At 53.4% G+C, this 18,005-nt stretch overlaps 1 protein-coding gene across 1 annotated transcript in view; it reads right to left on the bottom strand.

The window, feature by feature from the left end:
* XYLT1 (xylosyltransferase 1) overlaps positions 1 to 17,171 on the bottom strand; it is a 339,213-nt gene extending 322,042 nt beyond the window's left edge. The window contains exon 1 of the mRNA XM_070064777.1: positions 16,419 to 17,171. Coding sequence (XP_069920878.1) covers positions 16,419 to 16,772 — 354 coding nt within the window. The 5' untranslated portion in view covers positions 16,773 to 17,171. The remainder of the gene's footprint in view (positions 1 to 16,418) is intronic.
* Positions 17,172 to 18,005: the final 834 nt, after the last annotated feature.

Raw genomic sequence — 18,005 nt, 5'->3', positions numbered from 1 at the left:
GGAGAAAAGAAATGCCTAATTCTGCCAGACCTGTTTTGCTGCAGAAAAGATAAGAGCCCTTTGGACAATATGGCTTCGGTATAAGAAATTAAATGATGGCACTGCTCCTGAAAGCAACTAAAGCAGTTCACATCAGGCATGGTCCCAACATCCTTGAAGGAACTGTGATGGAAGAACAGCAGTCGATTAAAAATTTTAGCTCAACGGGTTCTGCATTTGGCAAGACTAATTATGAAAGTGAGCCTTGTTAGAGTTTTTACATAGGAAAGGATCACCCAGCCTTACTCCCTGGTATGATTTTCAAATCAAAACATAATTATTGCGGTGGATATGTGGTACAGTGGTTAAGATGCTGCTTGGGACAACGACACCCCCTACCCAAGTAGCTGGGCTGCAGTTCTGACTATGCTTCCAATCTAGCTTCCTGCTAATGCACACGCTGGCAGCCCCTGATGCCCATGTAGGAGACCACGGTTGGGTTTCAGGTTCCTGGTTTCAGTCTGGCCCAGTCCTGGATGTTGTAGACATACGGAAAATGAGCCAGCAAATTAGGAGACATCTCTGTCTCTGTCTTTCAAATAAATTATTTTTTAAAAGTTGTGTAGGCCAGCGCCACGACTCACTAGGCTAATCCTCCACCTGTGACGCTGGCACCCTGGTTCTAGTCCCGGTCAGGGCACCAGATTCTGTCCCGGTTGCTCCTCTTCCAGTCCAGCTCTCTGTTGTGGCCCGGGAGTGCAGTGGAGGATGGCCCAGGTCCTTGGGCACTGAACCCGCATGGGAGACCAGGAAGAAGCACCTGGCTCCTGGCTTCAGATCAGCACAGCGCACCAGCCGTAGCGGCCACTTGAGGGGGTGAACCAACGGAAAAAGGAAGACCTTTCTCTCTGTCTCTCTCCCTCTCACTGTCCACTCTGCCTGTCAAAAAAAAAAAAAAAAGTTTGTGTAAAGGTCTGCGTTGTTGCATAGTGGGTTAAATCACTGCCCACAGAGCTAGCATCCTCTATGGGCACCGGTTTGAGTCCCAGCTGTTCCACTTCCAGTCCAGGTCCCTGCTAATGCACCTGGGAAAGCAGTTGAGGATGGCCCAAGTGCTTGGGCCCCTGTGCCCACGTAGGAGACCTGAAAGAAGCTCCTGGCTTTGGCCTGGCCCACACTTGGCTGTTGCAGGCCATCTGGCGAGTGAACCAGAGGATGAAAGATCTCTCTCTCTCACCAAGAGGCAAGCACAGGAATACCCCTAGCAGTGCTGTTTCTAAAGGAACTTCCTAAATGCCCGTAAGCAGATGGACATATAAACTGCGGTGTACTCCAGTGAAAAACATACAGCCAGTGAACAATGACTCCAGGAAAACAATACAGACACCAGGTCAGCAGGCCTTTCGGTGGGGACCGGACACTAACAGTCTAGGCGTTGGGGGCCACACGGCCTTTGTCATAGCTGCCCAAGCCTGCAGTCAGAGCACAAAGGCAGCCGCAGCAGATATGTAAAGGAGTGGACACGGCTGTGTTCCCGGAAGGCTTTATTTCGGGACACACATTTGAATGTCAGGTCACGTCCACATGTCACGAAACAAGTTGCCTTCTTCTGATTTTATTGCCCCACCATTGAAAAAGATGAGCCCCATTCTTAGCTCCCGGGCCGTATGCAAACAGGCAGTGGGCTGGACCTGGCCCACGGCTGTGGTTAGCCACCCCCTGATGGAGATGCACCTCACACGCATCCTGTGAAGCACAGCGAGCCACACGCAAGGGGACACAGACCACGGGACTCTAGGAGGAGGCCAAACTCACCGGGGGGCTCAGGGCCAACACAGACCCCGGAAGGCACACGCACAGAAGCAGACGCAGGAGGGGTCCCCAGGGCTGGCCAGCGATGCTGCAGTGGGTGGGCAGGCCCGCTTTCCGGAGGGGTGCACTCACAATCGGTGGACTTCTCCACAGGCAGGGGGGGACTCGAGAATGGGAAGGCGAGACCTTGCAACCAAGGTAGCCTGCAGGCCGGCATGGTCAAGCTGGTGAGGCCACTGCCAGCGACACCAGCATCCACAGGAGCCCGGGCTCATGTTCAGGCTGCTCTGCTTCCAACCCCGCTCCCTGCTAATGCACCTGGACAAGCAGAGGAAGACGGCCCAAGTGCCTGGGTCCCTAGCAGCTGTATGGGAGGCCCAGATGGATTCCCAGGCTCCTGGCTTTGGCCTGGCCCAGCCCTAGTCATTGTTGCTATTTTGGGAATGAACCAGCAGATGGAAGATCTCTGTCTCTACAAAAGGTAGCTTATTAGTCCATCAGCTTTAAAAACAGACGTGCAAAGAGAACCGCAGCAATCGAATCAAATGAGCTACAAATCTTCCGCTATGGACAGGGATCAGCTGATGCTACATTGTTTTAGGAACACTCCTTTACTTATTAAAGATTTATTTGTTTTATTTATGTGAAACGCAGAGTGGCAGACAGATGGGGGTGAAGACACACACAGAGAGGGAGAGAGAGAAAAGAGAAGAGAGTCAGAGAGAGAATGAATCTTCTACCCCCTGGTTCACTCCCAATGTCCGTAACAGCCAAGGCTGGGCCAGGCCAAAGCCAGGAGCCAGGAACTCCATACAAGGCCGCCACACGAGTGGCAGAGGGCAAGTTGTGGGCCATCACGGGCTGCCTCCCAGGAGTATTAGCAGGAAGCTGGATCGGAAGCAGACACTCTGATCTGGGACGCTGGCATCCCAAGTGCCTGCTCAACACTGCAGAGCCCAGGAGTATTTCCTGATGAAAGGCAGATTTAAGGGGTTTTCCTCTGGCTGGGGGTGTGTTTGCTCCCAGTGGGAGGTGGACTTTGGGGCTTCAGGGACGGGGGTAGCAGCAAAGTCCGGCCAGGTTCTTTTCTGGGGTGCTTGTGGGAAAGGATGGCGTCCCCCAGCCATGAGCGGCTCCTCCGTAGGCATCTGCCATCAACTCCGTGAGTGCAAACAGCAGCCGGCAAACCCTGCCCCGGACCCTCACCAGGGCGAGGGGCAGCCCTGGCTTCCATGCGATTTCCAGGGAAGACGTAGTTAATTATTTTTTCTCACAGTCAGCAGCTGAGTCTCACTGAAATCCGTGCTTGTAATTATTGCTCTAATTATTATTTTAATACAAATCAGCAACTTATCAAATATTACTCTCTGGATGCTGCCTCTTCTCTGCAGGGCTGGATGGGGGTGAATGCCATCCCCACCTCCCACCCCTGCCAAAAAAACCCGCTGCTTGGCGTGCATGGATGGTGAGAACTGGTGAGGCTACTTCCACCCATTAGACTGTCACCTTCAAAACTGCCCAGGTCCATGGCCACTCTCAACCCCATCCTCTCTTTTGAGTCAGTCGGTCATGTTCTGCATTTTATATCAGTTTGACCTTGGGCAACTCACCCACTACTGGGCCTCAGTGTTTCCATCTGTGCAATGGGCAAATGGTGCCAACCTTCTGGTACAGCCATCCTAAAGAATGCCCTAAGGGGTTCTCTCTGTTTGCACTTTCTGGGCAGCACACACGCGTATAATCTGCATGTTTTATTGATCCATTTTTATTTATTTTGAAAGGCAGAAGCAGAGAGAGAGAGACAGAGAGATCTTCCTTTGGCTGGTTTTCTCCCCAGACGCCTGCAACAGCCAGGGCAGGGCCAAGCCAAAGCCAGGAGCCAGGAGCTCCATCTGGGCTTCCCATGTGGGTGGCAAGAAGCCAAGCACTTGAGCCAGCACCTGCTGCCCTCCAGGACACGCATCAGTAGGGAGCCGGATCAGAAGCAGAGGCGGGACTTGCACTCAGGCACCCCCACATGGGATGCAGGTGTCCCACAACTGGACACAGAGGCTTCCCAAGTCACAGTGCCCCAGCTGGAATTCCAGTCTACAGCTCTCGGACCCTGGGCAGTTCCTCGCTCTGTGCCTCAGTCTCCTCATCTGTAAATGGGGACAACACTCGCAGCCACTTCATCAGGCCGTGCAGAGCCTTAAGCAGAATGGTCCATGAGAGGATGGGCAGGGACACTGAACAGGTGACAGCGACTCCTTCCCTCCTTATCACCAGGAGAGCTGTAGACGGACCCCGCAGTACACTCACGGGGAACACACCTCTGCAGAGCAGACAGGTGAGCAGAGCAGGCAGGCACAGTGCCCACCCCACCCCAAATTGTTGCCTCACTGGGAAGGAAGGCCAGAACTTCGTATTTTCCAACAGGCCTTCCAAATTAGATTTTGATTTGAAATAATTGATTTTGGCTACTCATTTAGAAATGTATGTAATTTAAAAAGAAGGGGAGGGGCCGGTGCTGTGGCGCAGCAGGTTAAAGCCCTGGTCTACAGTGCCGGCACCCCATATAGGTGCTGGTTCAAGTCCCAGCTGCTCTACTTCTGATCCAGCTCTCTGCTGTGGCCTGGGAAGGCAGTAGAAGATGGCCCAAGTCCTTGGGCCCCTGCACCTGTGTGGGAGACCCAGAAGGAGCTCCAGGCTCCTGGCTTCAGATCAGTGCAGCTCTGGCCATTGTAGCCATCTGGAGAGTGAACCAGCAGATGGAAGACCTCTCTCTCTCTCTCTCTCTCTGCCTCTCTGTAACTCTTCCTTATAAATAAATAAATAGAAGGGGATGGGCCACTGCTGCCTCTGTAACCTTGACCTGAACAGATAAAGTGACAGGTCTCCCCATCAGTACTTCCTATAGTCCATTTTAAAAAATATTTATTTTATTTATTTGAAAGGCAGTGTGTGTATGTGTGTGTGTGTGTGAGAGAGAGAGAGAGAGAGAGAGCAAGAGAAGAGTGATCTTCCATCTTCTGGTTTACTGTCCAAATGGCCACAACAGCCAGGGCTGGGCCAACCCCAAGCCAGCAGCCTGAACTCCATCCAGGTCTCTGATGTGGGTGCAGGGGCCCAAGCACTTGAACTATCAGTTGCAGCTTTCCTGGTACATTAGTAGGGAGCTGGATCTGAAGTTGAACAGCCGGGACTTGAACCAGTACTCACACGGGATGCTGGTATTGCAGGCAGTGGCTTGACCCACAGCACCCCAATGCAGGCCCCTTTACAGCCCACTTTTGTTGGAGGTAAGATCCACTCACTAGTCCAACAAAGAGTTCATTTCCTCCAAATTTTGCTCTTGTTTTTTCTTCCTAAACCTAGGAGAATGGCAACACAGGAGTCAGCCTCTCTGCTCCCCGAAGGGTTAATAATCCAAGCCCACACACTTGCAAAGCCCCCAGTTTTTCTCTGCCTCTCCTTATGCAGGTCACCACCCCACCCCAAAGTATACACTCGGGTCCTAGCTCTGTCTCCACCTGCTCCTAACAAGGGGAAATCAGGTGTCACAACACAGATTGTTCCTCAACAGCACCAGGAACAAAAGCAGGCATATTTTCCATCAGAAACAGAACCATCCCCAAACCCTGCCGAAGAGCAAATGGGGTTCCCTGCGTCTTTGCTCCCAGCTGCCCCTTCTGGGCTAGAGATAAAAGAGAGAGTGAAGGAGACAATGAATAGCCTTTTATTTCAAAGTGAACATCTGCAAAGCATGGGCCTCCATTAAAAAAAAAAAATCAACAACAACAACAAAAAAACCAGCCACAAGTCTAGGATTTAAAAAAAAGATTTTCCATGACATCTCTAATTAACAAAACCCCATTCCACAAGGAAAGGAGCAGAAACAGGGATGAGAATAACTTTTCCACACCCCCAAAGAAAAGATGCTTAACGAGGTAGCTCCTGCATTTTTTGGTCCGTCTAATCTGGTTTTAATACTATCCTTAAATAATGTATACATTAGCTCTCCAGTACCCCAAACATTTGTTTGTTTTATGAACATGACTCTTGTTTGAGCACTGAGACTTGGCGGGATGATCACGCTGTCCTTGGGCTCTTGGCTTTTATGACTTCTCCCCCTGCTCATTATGAAATGATAAGTTGTCTCCATTGCCCTCTTCAATTGCTGTTAACGCTGTACTGCGGTTCTGTTACCCTGGTTCGGAATAGGAGACTCCTGGTTCAGGCTTAAGTTAATGTAGTCATTACTGGGCCATTTGTGGACTCATTCATCATGGCTCGTTTCAAGTCTAACACACGGGGACTGGAGCACCAACAGGCAATGGGAGGCAAACACACAGCGGTGAGTCCCAAAGACCACCAGAGGGGTTCACACCTGCATCACTGCAGACAAGCTCAGGGCACCCTCGCGGAAAATCTTTCTATAATACAGACAGCAATCATTCAGATGGACGCAGACACGGCTCCTCCTAAGGCTGACCTTAAATCCTTTCTACCTGAACTTCAGAACAAAGCAACACAGTGGCTTCTCAGAAGAGCAAACAATCCTGAAATCTTATAAGCCAACATGTACCAAACCTCGGCCAGCCCAGCTCATCCATGGCCAGCACTGACCGAGCCGGTGAGAATCCAGTTAGGAGTAGGGCATGGCACTGTTGCTTCGGCATTTTCATCTTGCTAACTAAGTTCCTCCTACTTAGGTGCCACTCTACCTGCATGCTAAGCTGTAAGAGCCTTGGGCTTGTCATTTTGATTGGTTGGTGTTGCATATATTTTTTTCCCTAATGCACAAAGAAACAGACAGCTATTAACAAATCTTTCAAATGTTCATGGAAGCAGCAGGGGGGTGTGTGCAGATCTGGGATATTGTTGATTCTGTTCCTCTATTTTTTTAAACATTTATTTATTTAAAAGGCAGAGTTACAGAGAGGGACACACACACACACACACACACACACACACACAGAAAGAGAGAGAGAGAGAGAAATATCTTCCATCTGCTGATTCACTCCCCAAATGGCTTCAACAGCCAGGGCTGTGCCAGGCTGAAGCCAGGAGCCCAGAACTCCATCTGGTTCTCCTATGTGGTTGGCAGAGCCATTTGCCACTGCTTTCCCAGGCTCATTAGCAGGGAACTGGATCAGAAGTGCAGCAGATGGGTCTCAAATCGGCACCAATAGGGGATGCTGGCATTGGGTGGCTTAACCCATTGCGCCACAATGCCAGCTCTGATGCTCTGTTCCCTGATGGATGTGTGGATTCCTTGGGTGTGTTTGGTTCAGAAAACATCAGGCTGTACTTTTACACTCACGTATAGACACAGTACATCTTAAAGAACTAGTCAAAAAAATATGTAAAATTTAAGAACTGAATGCACCCTAGACAGAGAGAAACAACAGTCCTGTATAAAAAGCTGCACCACACCAGTGAGGCCAGTTTGCCTGTGACGCACCTGCTGTCACTGGCGGCTCACAACTGATGCCTGTGACATACCCGGGACTCTCTCTGCTTTGGAACCACCCTGACATCCCTCCAAAATAAGTAAATAAGGCAAGTAAAATAACTCCAAAATAATCAAACATGGAAGGAAATAAGCCCACCCCCTCCAAAATCGGTGCTCCCCCACAGCCCCTTCTTGTCTATGCACGCTGACCGTTGCCATCACTGCACCTGTAACCACTTTGTAAGTTCTCCTTCCTGTTGTTCAGGGGTCACCCTGCACCCACACCACCACCTCCATGAGGACAGGAGCGTATGTGTCCTTCTCTGTGCTTTGCACAGCACAGCAGGCCATGGGCCAACCTCTGCTGAGCCCATGAGTGGGTGGGAAACTTCTACTGGATCTCACCCATTCCTTCCGCTCCGTGTCCCGGAGGTTACAAGAGGCGGGACCCGATGAGGGGTCTGAACACTCCACATTCTTGTGCTTCTGAGTTCAAAGTTTTCACACCCGATTCTCAAATTTAACCCTCACAAGCCAGGGAGTTGAAAGAGGGGTAGCAACACCTGGTGAGCACCACAAACACACACAGAGAGCCACAGGGCATGCCCGACAGGCGCTCTGGAAAGTTCTACCCTTCCACCTGCCTCCTGTATCTGACAACGCCCAAGTTCTCAGTGTGGGGTTACTAGGGGGCAAGGCCGTGGGGAACACAGAAAGCGGAAGGCAGGTGATTCGGATGGCCAGTTACCACAAAGGGGAAACCAAGCTGCACGATTCTATTTCCATTCATGCGTGCTCCATCACAATGGCCTGATATGCACTTGGGTACTCGGGTATCCACTGCCAGCGAGGGAGGGAGGACGCCTCCATCACGCCCAGGGTAGGGTGAAGGCTTCCAAGCAGAGAAGTACTAAGAATGAGCCACAAGGGGTTAACTCACCCATCATCATTGCTAGCTCTTTGCAGGGCCATGGAGATCTTCCGAATGGGCTCCCAGCATCACGGGTGAAAAACATCTCGGGGCTGGTGAGCTTTGGGAAATCTGCAGGGTCTGGGGCATAACTAACTCAGCTTGGCCATTTAATTCAGACAAGAATGTGGGACTCCTACTGCTTGATCTTGGGACGTCTCAAAGAATTCCAAACATCCACACAGTCTCAGGGAATAGCCTGATCTTTCCACTTCAGTGCCTACTATGCTAACACACACTGTGGGCCAAAGAACACCTAGCCAGCGGCCAGGGATCTAAGAAGGCTTCGGGCAAACAGCCCCAAAGGTGCAGTTCCACTAGAGAGACAGAGTGGAGCACTGGCTGTGGGCCAGGCTGTGCGCCTGGTCACCACGCCCCGGGACAACAGAGCCTTCAGGACCCTGAGTTTCAGCTGGAGACACTGAGCCCCTCCCCCAAGGCTGAAGGGACACGACCAGCACACAGGGAGGATATTGGGGCCCCACCCACATTCTAAACATCACAGGACTTGCTCCAAAGCCCCAAACTGACCACCTCCTCCCTGTTCACCTCCCGGCCCCCTGTGGCCACTGGACACACAGCTTGGATCAAGGAATGGAGTAGCCCAGGCTTCAGGGCTGCCAGGAGACCTGCCTGGGTAACAGTCCTCCTCACTCCCGCCTTCCCAGACACCTCCTTCTGTGTCCAACAGGCCACCATGGGGAAAGGAGATCAGCAGTGACCTGAGATAGCATGTCAAAGGAATCTCCTGGTGACAGGCCATTCATCAGCAGTGGCCCTGACCTCGGACGGCAGGGATCACGTCTGTCCTGTTACCAGGAGGGCTCCGGTGCTGGACACAGCGTCTAGCACACTCCAGCTGTTGGGGTTTAGGATAGGTGGATAGGTATGTGGCTGGCTGGGTGGCAGATACATGCATGGATGGGCAGAAGATGGGATGGATAGATGGACAGATGGTCAGATGGACAAACAATTGGAAAGATGGTTGGGTAGACAGATGGATGGATGGATGGACAGACAGATGAAGGGACAAACAGATGGGTAGATGGCTGAATGGATAGAAGAAGGGGTAGACAGATGGACAGATGCATGCATGCATGAAGGAATGGGACGGATGGCAGAGAACAAGGGGGCTAGAGCTAAGGGACTCACTCTGATTGGGTAGAGACCAAGAACACAGCATTTTTTTTTTTTTTTTTTTGGAATCACCACCCAAGTCTAGTTCCCAGCTTGGCCACTTCTGCCTTACTTTTTAAATTACTTTTAATCAGTAAAACAGACAACAATGGCTCTTAACTTGCAAAATGCTGTAAGGATTCAGTGAGATCATGCCCTTCTGGTACTTCCTCAGTATCTGGTGGGAGGTGAGCATTCAGTGAAAGGTTTCTTCCTCCTTGTCCTCCTCCTCACCACCGCCACAGCGACACTGTCTGTGCACCCTGCAGCAATCTCCCGGCCCCACAAACCTTGACTCCTTAGGGTTTAAACAAAAGAAAGTGCATGGTGGCCCAGGATCACAACCCAAGAGTCCCTGGGAGGAGAAACCAATGCTTGTAACCGCGTTACCTCATCAGTACCCATCAGCATACGAGCCCACGTAAGCCAGTGGGCACGTGGCCGGGACAAATCTAAGAGGGAACAGATCCATTTCACTGCCCCCACATCCCCCAAAGTGTCTTCAGAATGGGCCCCACCCCCTCCCCATGGCTCCCAGTGACACTAACAATGCCGGTGTTCAGAGCCCAGGGCACACCCCACTTCCCCACCAGGTCTTTTTAACATCTCCTACTTCTAGCAGGGAGGGGACAAGCTAACCACAAGGATCGGATCAGAGGGGCACAACCCGATGCATATCTGTGGGCTAACGGGCAGTTTCTGTGGCAGGCGGAAGGAAGCATCCTCCAGGTGACTGAGACGGCACGCTGGCAGACACAGCTTCTGCGGCTGGCCCCTGTGCCCAGGCTCTCCGAGACGGCCACGGAGCTGTGTAACCGGGTGAGCAGCAGGAAGTCACTGTGGGGAGGGGACGGCCTGCTCCACCAGCCAAGGAGCCTCACACGGCAGCCTCTTGCCCTTCCTTCCCCGGCTACACAGCTGAATTCAAGACTCCTTTCTCTGGGCAACTCGGCAGTTCAAGTTCAATTATTTCCTGGTATGCACAGTACATATTTCCCAACAGGGCAATACCCTGTCTACTAGGACTGTCATTCCTGCCTCGGAGTGAGGAGACGGAGGCCAAAGGATGAGCAAGCCTGCGCAGAGAGCACTCTGCTTCCTAATGCTATGTTAGATTCAGGAGTATTGCAGAAACATCAGATAGGAGATGCTCTTACCAATTGAAAAAAAAGAGAAAGGAGTCACTATTTGAGATGATATGTGACTTTGTATAACTATAGTAACCTTTTTATTATCTATATGTTTCAAAACATCATGTGGTACATCTTAAATATATCTCATAAAATAAACGCTGTCCTCGGAGCCCAGCATTTTGATGGAATCAAGTACCGTGTGCCTCCATACAACACAGACAATTCCAAGGCTGCTGTCTTCACGAGACCCTTCTAAGAGGGAGGACACAGAATGGAGCACCGCAGAGCAGCCAGACGACCGGCCGCCTGGGTTGCAACCCCAGCTCTGCCGTTTATAACGGACGACCTTGGGGACCTCACTGAGTGTCACATCTCCTTCCTGACCCCCACCCTGCCCAGGCCTCAGCTTCCTCAGCACAGCTGAGGTTTCCATGAGTTAATATTTGTAAAGTTTCTAGAACACAATCTGGTTATGTTCAACACCACGACTTCTGGCTGCTGTAACGTGTTGTCACACGGCTTCAAGGATTTAACGAATTAACACACGTGTGTGTATAAAGGGTTTACAACCGTGCCTAGCACACTGCGACTGCTGGAGAGGCATTCTGCTGTTTTGCTGCCCTTCTACTGGCATCATTACTTGGGCGTCTGATGCAAGACAAACCGTATATGCGCCCCTCTCCTGGAACAGGCACACACTTAAGAGTCCGCAGTAAGAAGTGGGGAGAATGCTATTTAACGACAGTTCAGGAATGATCTGGCTGCCCTGAGGGTGCTTCCAAGAGTTCAGAAATCTGGTGTCACTGGGAAGGGGGCGACCTGAGCCTGGATCCCAGGGCTGCTCCTCCCCGGCTTTGCGATCTTCATGAGCACACAGCTCTGCCTCCCTGACCCTCAGTTTTCTCACCCTTGAAATGGGAACAGCACAGGCCTAGCCCGTAAAGTCAGGAGGACTCAGCCACCTGGTGAGATCATGTCTGCAAAGCCTGCAGCGCTCCCGCCCGGCACCAGCGACGCCAGAGCAGCGACTTCCGGCCCGGTCTCGGCACTCAGCTCTGTCACACTGGAGGATGCCCTCCTCCTTCTTGAATTCTTTTTTCCTTTCTTTTCTTTTTGTAAGTATTTAGTAGCCTAATATATGCAAAACACCAAAATGATGCTTTGGCATACAGCCAGCACTCAATAAATGTTGGTACTCCCTCGCTCTACCACACCCCATCCTGCTCCAAGCCTGGCACACACAAGAGCTGGATGTATTTTACTGCCTTGGATTTCACTCAAACCCTACTTTGTGTGGGAAAATGAGTAATTGCAAAAAAAAATTGCTTATTTTCAAACATACCAAGACTTTCCTTTTAAGAACAGCTCCTGTGACAATTTGTACACTAAATGGTTCACCTGCATTTTTCTATTTCATACACACGGGTCAACGGGGGAGCCCAATCATAGAGGAGCAAAGACAAAGTGAAGGGCCCAGGACTTTGGAAGGTGGGACGGACCACAGCTGGGGTTTGAACCAGGTCTCTGACGGGTACTGGAGCAGAGGCCTCTTTCATATGTGCATATTTCCTGTGACTTCTGTTCCAACACCCTTCCCTGTGAATTGGGGTTTTGTTGGGGTTGGGTTTGTATTTTTTACTATTTTTTTTTTTTTTTAGTTTCTCAAAGTATATCCTCATTGTCCCTGGTGGATGGCATTCTGGGCTATAGGAATGGTGAGACGCAGAGGGAAAGGAGAGAGGGAGAGCAGTCATAGCAACTCCTAGGGCAGCATCAAACAAAAGCTAAAGAGTGGGTGACGACTAAGCCAGTGCAGGCCAGGTGTGCGTTTCACTTGTGCACAGAAATGCTAAAACAGACGCAAATGGGGCTGGTGTTGAGGCACAGGCATTAAGTAGCTGCTTGTGGCACCAGCATCCCGTATCAGAGCACCGGTTTGAGTCCTGGCTGCTCCGCTTCCCATTCAGTTCCCTGCTGACCAGCCTGGAAGTGAAGTGGAAGATGGCCCAAGTGCTTGGGTCCCCTGCCACCCACGCAGCAGACACAGATGGAGTTCAAGGCTTCTGGCTCCCACCTGGCCCAGACCTGGCTGTTGGAGCCATTTGGGGAGAGAACTAATGGATGAAAGATATCACTCACGCTCTTTCTCTCTCTCCCTCCCTCTTTCTGCATGTCCCTCTGCCTTTCAAATATGTGAAATAAATCTGTAAGAACAACAAAATAGGGAAGATACTAAAATAATAGATTGAGACTCCTCTTAGTCATAAATAGTTCTGTGGGGGGAGGCAGATTCTTAGCATAGAGATATATTTCATGACACTTTTGTTTTCTGGGGACAAACACATACAATGGGACACAATGATTTCAAGTATCTGCTCCAGCTCACACCACCAAATTTCCTTTTCGTATGAAGACCATGGGTCAAAGCTGTACAACCCCCAGTAAATGAGAACTTAGGCCTCAGTTGATTTCCCATCTGAAAAATAACAAGCATTTTCCCACCCAACCTTCTAGAAGATAAAAAAAGTACTGATAAACTAGACAGAACGTGTAGAATCTAAAAAAGTGGAAGGAATACAAATACATATCTATGCATACATAATTTTATACACATACTTGTACCTATACTTATGCATAAATAATGTCTACTTTTATTTATATATTTAACACTTTCTAATATATGGTTAACAGATGGCAACATTTGCAGTAAGATAAATATTGTTCAACGATCCATACTTCTGTATACAAAGTGTAATGCATCGTTCAAACAAAATAAAACTTCCTTGAAAGTGTGAAAAAAGGAACCATCAACAAAATACCCTTTGTTCTCTTTGGTCTCAAAACATCTGGATAAAAGGAAAGCCAGGCCTCCGAGGTTGGCAGAACCAGAGGGGAACTGGATCCAGAGAACCAACCTTTCAACGTCAATGCCAAGATCTGAAAAAGTCTGAGTTACCTGAATAATGTGAAGTATGAGAAGTTTCTGCTGAAAAAATCAATAATTTAGAAAATGCACAAACTCCATTCCATTTAAATGTGTGTATGGAGTAGGCAAGGAGGCCCCTAAAGAATCAGCTTTCTTAAGGGAAACTTACTGAGTACAGTTTATCTAAGGGCATACATATGTGAAGGCTTCAAGAGAAAGAAAATAAACACTGGTTGCGTTAACACACAGTGCTCTCTTTCGCTTTATCCAAAACTCCTATTCAGAACCTGTAGGCTGATTTTCTGACAGCTCCCTCCCAATATTTTAGCTCCCTCCCAATATTTTCCCTCCCTCCCTAAGTGAGCCTGCCTATTTCCTCGAGTCTAGGATGACAGCAAAATCCACAGCTTACTGGAGACCCAGCAAAGGAATCAGAATCACAGCCACGCAACTCAGCTGCAATCCACCCAGTAATGCTAATACGCAAGAGCTTTGCAAGAGCGGCGAGACGGAAAGCCAGCTTGGAAATCTTTGATGGATAAACCCACGTGGCCATCGTCCTTCTGCCCTCTGACTGCCTGCCTGAGACGCTGGGTGTTTCCTCTTCGCTTCTTCAACGCGCCAAAAATACAATCGGGTCTTTCCACCGGTCTGCAGCTCCCCAAACACAGAGAGGGCACAGGTGCAGACCCTCTGGGAGGGCGGGAATAAGGGAGCAGCAAGGTCAGCTTTAGAATACACTCCACACACATAGCCAGCTCCAGACCACCCCCGCCGGCAACAGAGCACTGCCATGAGACATCATCTCGCAAGCATGTGGCTCACCAGCCCCTGCAAGAGCCATCTGGAAAACCACAACGAGGTTTCTTCACATGTCCCACGCCCGCGTCTCCCTCCCGAACATCACGCAGGCAGCGGCCCCATCAGGGTCGGGAAACAAGGGCCTCTGCTGCTCCTGAACCGTCCAGTCTTCTTGCCTGCAACCCAAGCGCCAGCTACACTGGACTTTGGGAACAGCCTGCCCCCTTCTGGTCTCCTTGAGCTCCTTGGAAGGGCAGGGGCTGGGTGGGCGCAATGGGAGGAGGGCAGAGCCCTGGCTGCAGCCAGTAGGTGTGTGCTGTGATTTCAAGACTTAAGCCAGCCACGGGGGTGGATGTAAGGGAGGAAGAAAGACAGGCAAGAGACGTGCAAATAAAATACAAACCCAGGAGCATGGTAGACAACGACCAGGAAGGGAAGAGCACTGAAAACAGAACCAAATGACTTAGGTGTCCAAGTCGGAAGGGGAAGAAATCGAGACGCGGGGAGACGTGGGTGGGAGGAAAGTACGTGCGCTTACAGGTGGAAGCAGAAGCCTCAGAAAAGCAAAGCAGCTCCAGGGCTGGACCAGAATTCCAAACGGAATCAGAAATGAAAATGGCACTGCCCGCCCCAACCCTGGCAACTGTGAGCCCCTCTGCGGCTGAGCCGGGGTGAGAGGGAGAAGAAGACAGCCCAAAAGGAAACTGTGGATGGATGCGCTACAGGCAGGAACCCCTGAAGACAGTCAGCCCAGACCCCTTCTCTCCGTTCGCTTGTTTCAACAGGTGGCCTGCTCAACCTAAAAGGGCCCAGGAACCCCATCTGAACTAGCCCCTGATGCCCCCATGTCGATCCTCTGTGTTTCTACCCGGGGCTGGCAGTACCTGCCCCTGACGCCTCCACCCCACCTCCTTGTAGGGCTCCTGAGTTCAGCGGGAACTTGTAGTTACGTTTCTGCCAGTTCACATCACGATCAACTCCAGGAGTCAGAAGGCATTCGCTCACAACACCCTTCCCTGACAATGTCCTGGGGCTCCCTGCACCCCACAGAGCAGTGGGAAATGCCATCACATCCCGCCCCAGGGCTGGCTCCAGGCACAGAGAGCCACACGCTGGCACAGAGGGTCACGCAAACTCTGAAGAAGTTGAGCAGCTCAGAAAGTGTCACGCTGTGCACGGAGGCGGTCTTCAGTGAGGGCTCCCAACGTGACACACGGCAGGGACAAGCGCTTGGTCCCTAAGGAAGCTGAAGTCTCACAGGCACACACACCGCCCCGTGTCTGATATCCTTCAGATTCCAGGCAAATCCCTGCAGGCAGGCAAGTGGCATGCTCCAGACAGACACCCAGCACATCAGCTGTGCCTGAAGACAGAGGCTCACACCCACCTGCCTGAGCTGAGTGAGACCCTGGCCCGCTGCCTGCTCTCAGGAAGGAGGTGTGAAGGGCATCCCTGGAGAAGTTGGAGACAGGGAGGAAGGCCAAGAAGCGGAAGGACCCCAGACGGGCTTCGCCAGACAGGTTCAAAGCTAAACCGTTCACATACCAGAAGGGCGGGATGGAGGGACACAACACACACAGGACAGAGAGAGGGAAGTGGCTCGCAGAAGTGAAGGGCCATGTCCCAGAATTGGAAACGAAGAGGAGGTAAAAAGAAAGAGACAGAGACAGAGCGAGCGAGCGAGCGAGCGAGAGATGGGAGAACATGGTTGGAGATAGAAGGTTCAGCTGGCCACCAAGGGGACACACGACACCCAGAGTGAGCCCAGGTATCCCCGACTGAGTCTTGATTCAGGGGCGTGCACCCCAGCCTCCACACCAGGCCAGAGCGAGCAGGGGACTCAGCTGTCTGCACCCAACTCGGCAAAGAGATGCAGCTGCGGGAGCCACCCCTGAGCAGCGGCTGAGGCTCCGGGCGCGATGCACACACCAGGCAGCGAGCGTCGCACCAGCAGCCCCACGCGTGCTACACAGGTCAGGGCAACCGCCAGGCACCCGGAGAACAGAAACCCCAGCTGGCTCCGGTCACCTCCCAGGGCGCGTCCCCTGGAAATAACTTCCCCAGACCCCCAGCAGCAGTCCTCAACCGGCAGGGGCCCCAGGGGATATGAGGAGAGCCGGCACCAGGGTCCAAGGGCTGCCCTCCCGCCTCCCCGCGAGGTGCCAGCCCAGAGGGGGATCTTACCAGTGCCCGGGAGGGCAGTGCCCCGCGGCGGGCCGGAGGCTGCGCCCGCGGATCTCCGGGGCCGCCTCCCCGCGCCCGCGGCCCCCGTCCTCCTCCTCCGCCGCCGCCGCCGCCACCTCCTCGGGCTGCAGCCGGCTCGGCGGGCAGGTCCCGGCGCTCCCGGTGCGGGGCCGGGGCCGGGGGCGGCTGCTCGGCGCCGCCGGCTGCTGCGCCCGCACGGCGCTCGCCGGCCCCGGAGTCGAGGCTGCTGAAATTCCACACGATCAGCGTCTGCAGCAGCAGCACCGTGAGCGCCGCGAGCAGCGCCGAGTGAGAGCGCCGGGCCAGCCTCCGGGCGCACGGCGCCGCCACCATCTTCGGAGCACGGCGGGCGAGCGGGGCGCGGGGACCCCCGGCGCGCTCCGGGCTGCCCCCGCACTGCCCGCGGCTCCCGCTGCCGCCGGCTGCTGCTCGGGCTCCCACTCGAGCCGCCGCCGCCTCGGCTCGCCGCGCTCCTCCTCCTCCGCCGCCGCCGCCGCCGCCACCGCCGCCTCCACCGCCGCGGCGCGGAGTTTTCAGACGGGCAGGGACCCGGACGTCACCAGGAGGAGGGGAAGGCTGGGAGGCGGGAGCCGGAGGCCGCGGTGGGGGCGGCGGGAGCGCGCGCGCGCGCGCGTGCGGGGCCGGGGCTCCAGAGGAGGGGGCGCGTAGCCCGCGCGGCTCCCCTCTCCCCTACACTCTGGTCCCAGCCAGGAGGGGCGGGCGATGGGGCAGGGCAGGGGCCGGGTGCCCCTGGGCTGGGGCAGAGAGAGGCGGGGCTGGGGGCGGAGCCGAGGTGCGGAAGGGAGGAGGGAAAGGGGAGGGCGGCGACTGGGGCAGTTGAACACCTCCAGCACCGGAGTGGGAACGCGGAGGAGGGCCGGCGGCGGCGAGGACAGTGGGGCAGCTCGGGAGCGGGTGGGCTCGCTCCACATCCAGGGCGTCTGGAAGCGGCGGGTCCGGAGAGCTGCCTTCCCGAGTGGCGAGCAGGCGGGAGGCGGGTGAACAGAGCGGGGCTTTTTGCCCGGAGTTTGCCGTCCCGGCGGCGAGTGGAGGCGAGAGGCCAGGACCCCAGCCACCCGGGGTCCCAGCTGGACCCCTGGATCCCAGCTGTTAGGGTGGGAAGAGGCTTTGCCTAGCGCCTGGGATTGATGCGCGCCAGCGCGTGAGTGACTCCTGAATCACACGCCCACCCCTGGCGGAGTACTCGGCGCTCACTGAGTCACTGCGCTGGTCCCTGCGGACTCACGAGGCAACAGACTCCATGCCCGGCAAAGTGCTTTAGTGTGAAAAAGGAGACCCGTGGGCTTTCCTTCGCAGGCTGAAAGCCCCGGAGTTCGTGCCCCGCACTGCACCCACCCGGAAGCCCGCCTTCTGCCTACACATGGCTCACTCCTGGGGAATGGGTCTTGTCCTTTCCAGTCCTGGCCCCTCTTTCCTGGTGACCTTGAGCGGGGAGGGCTCCTCCTAGCCTGAGCTGCCTCTTCCCAGCTCCAGCTGCATCCCCAGCAGGCCCTGAATCAATGCATCCGGTCTTTCCCGCCCCTGTTCTCCGGTCCAGGGTTTTGC

Source organism: Oryctolagus cuniculus, chromosome 19, assembly GCF_964237555.1.
Source record: "Oryctolagus cuniculus chromosome 19, mOryCun1.1, whole genome shotgun sequence".
NCBI classification, from domain to species: Eukaryota; Metazoa; Chordata; class Mammalia; order Lagomorpha; family Leporidae; genus Oryctolagus; species Oryctolagus cuniculus.
Note: the sequence above shows the minus strand (reverse complement) of the source record. Positions and strands in the feature narration are given on the sequence as shown.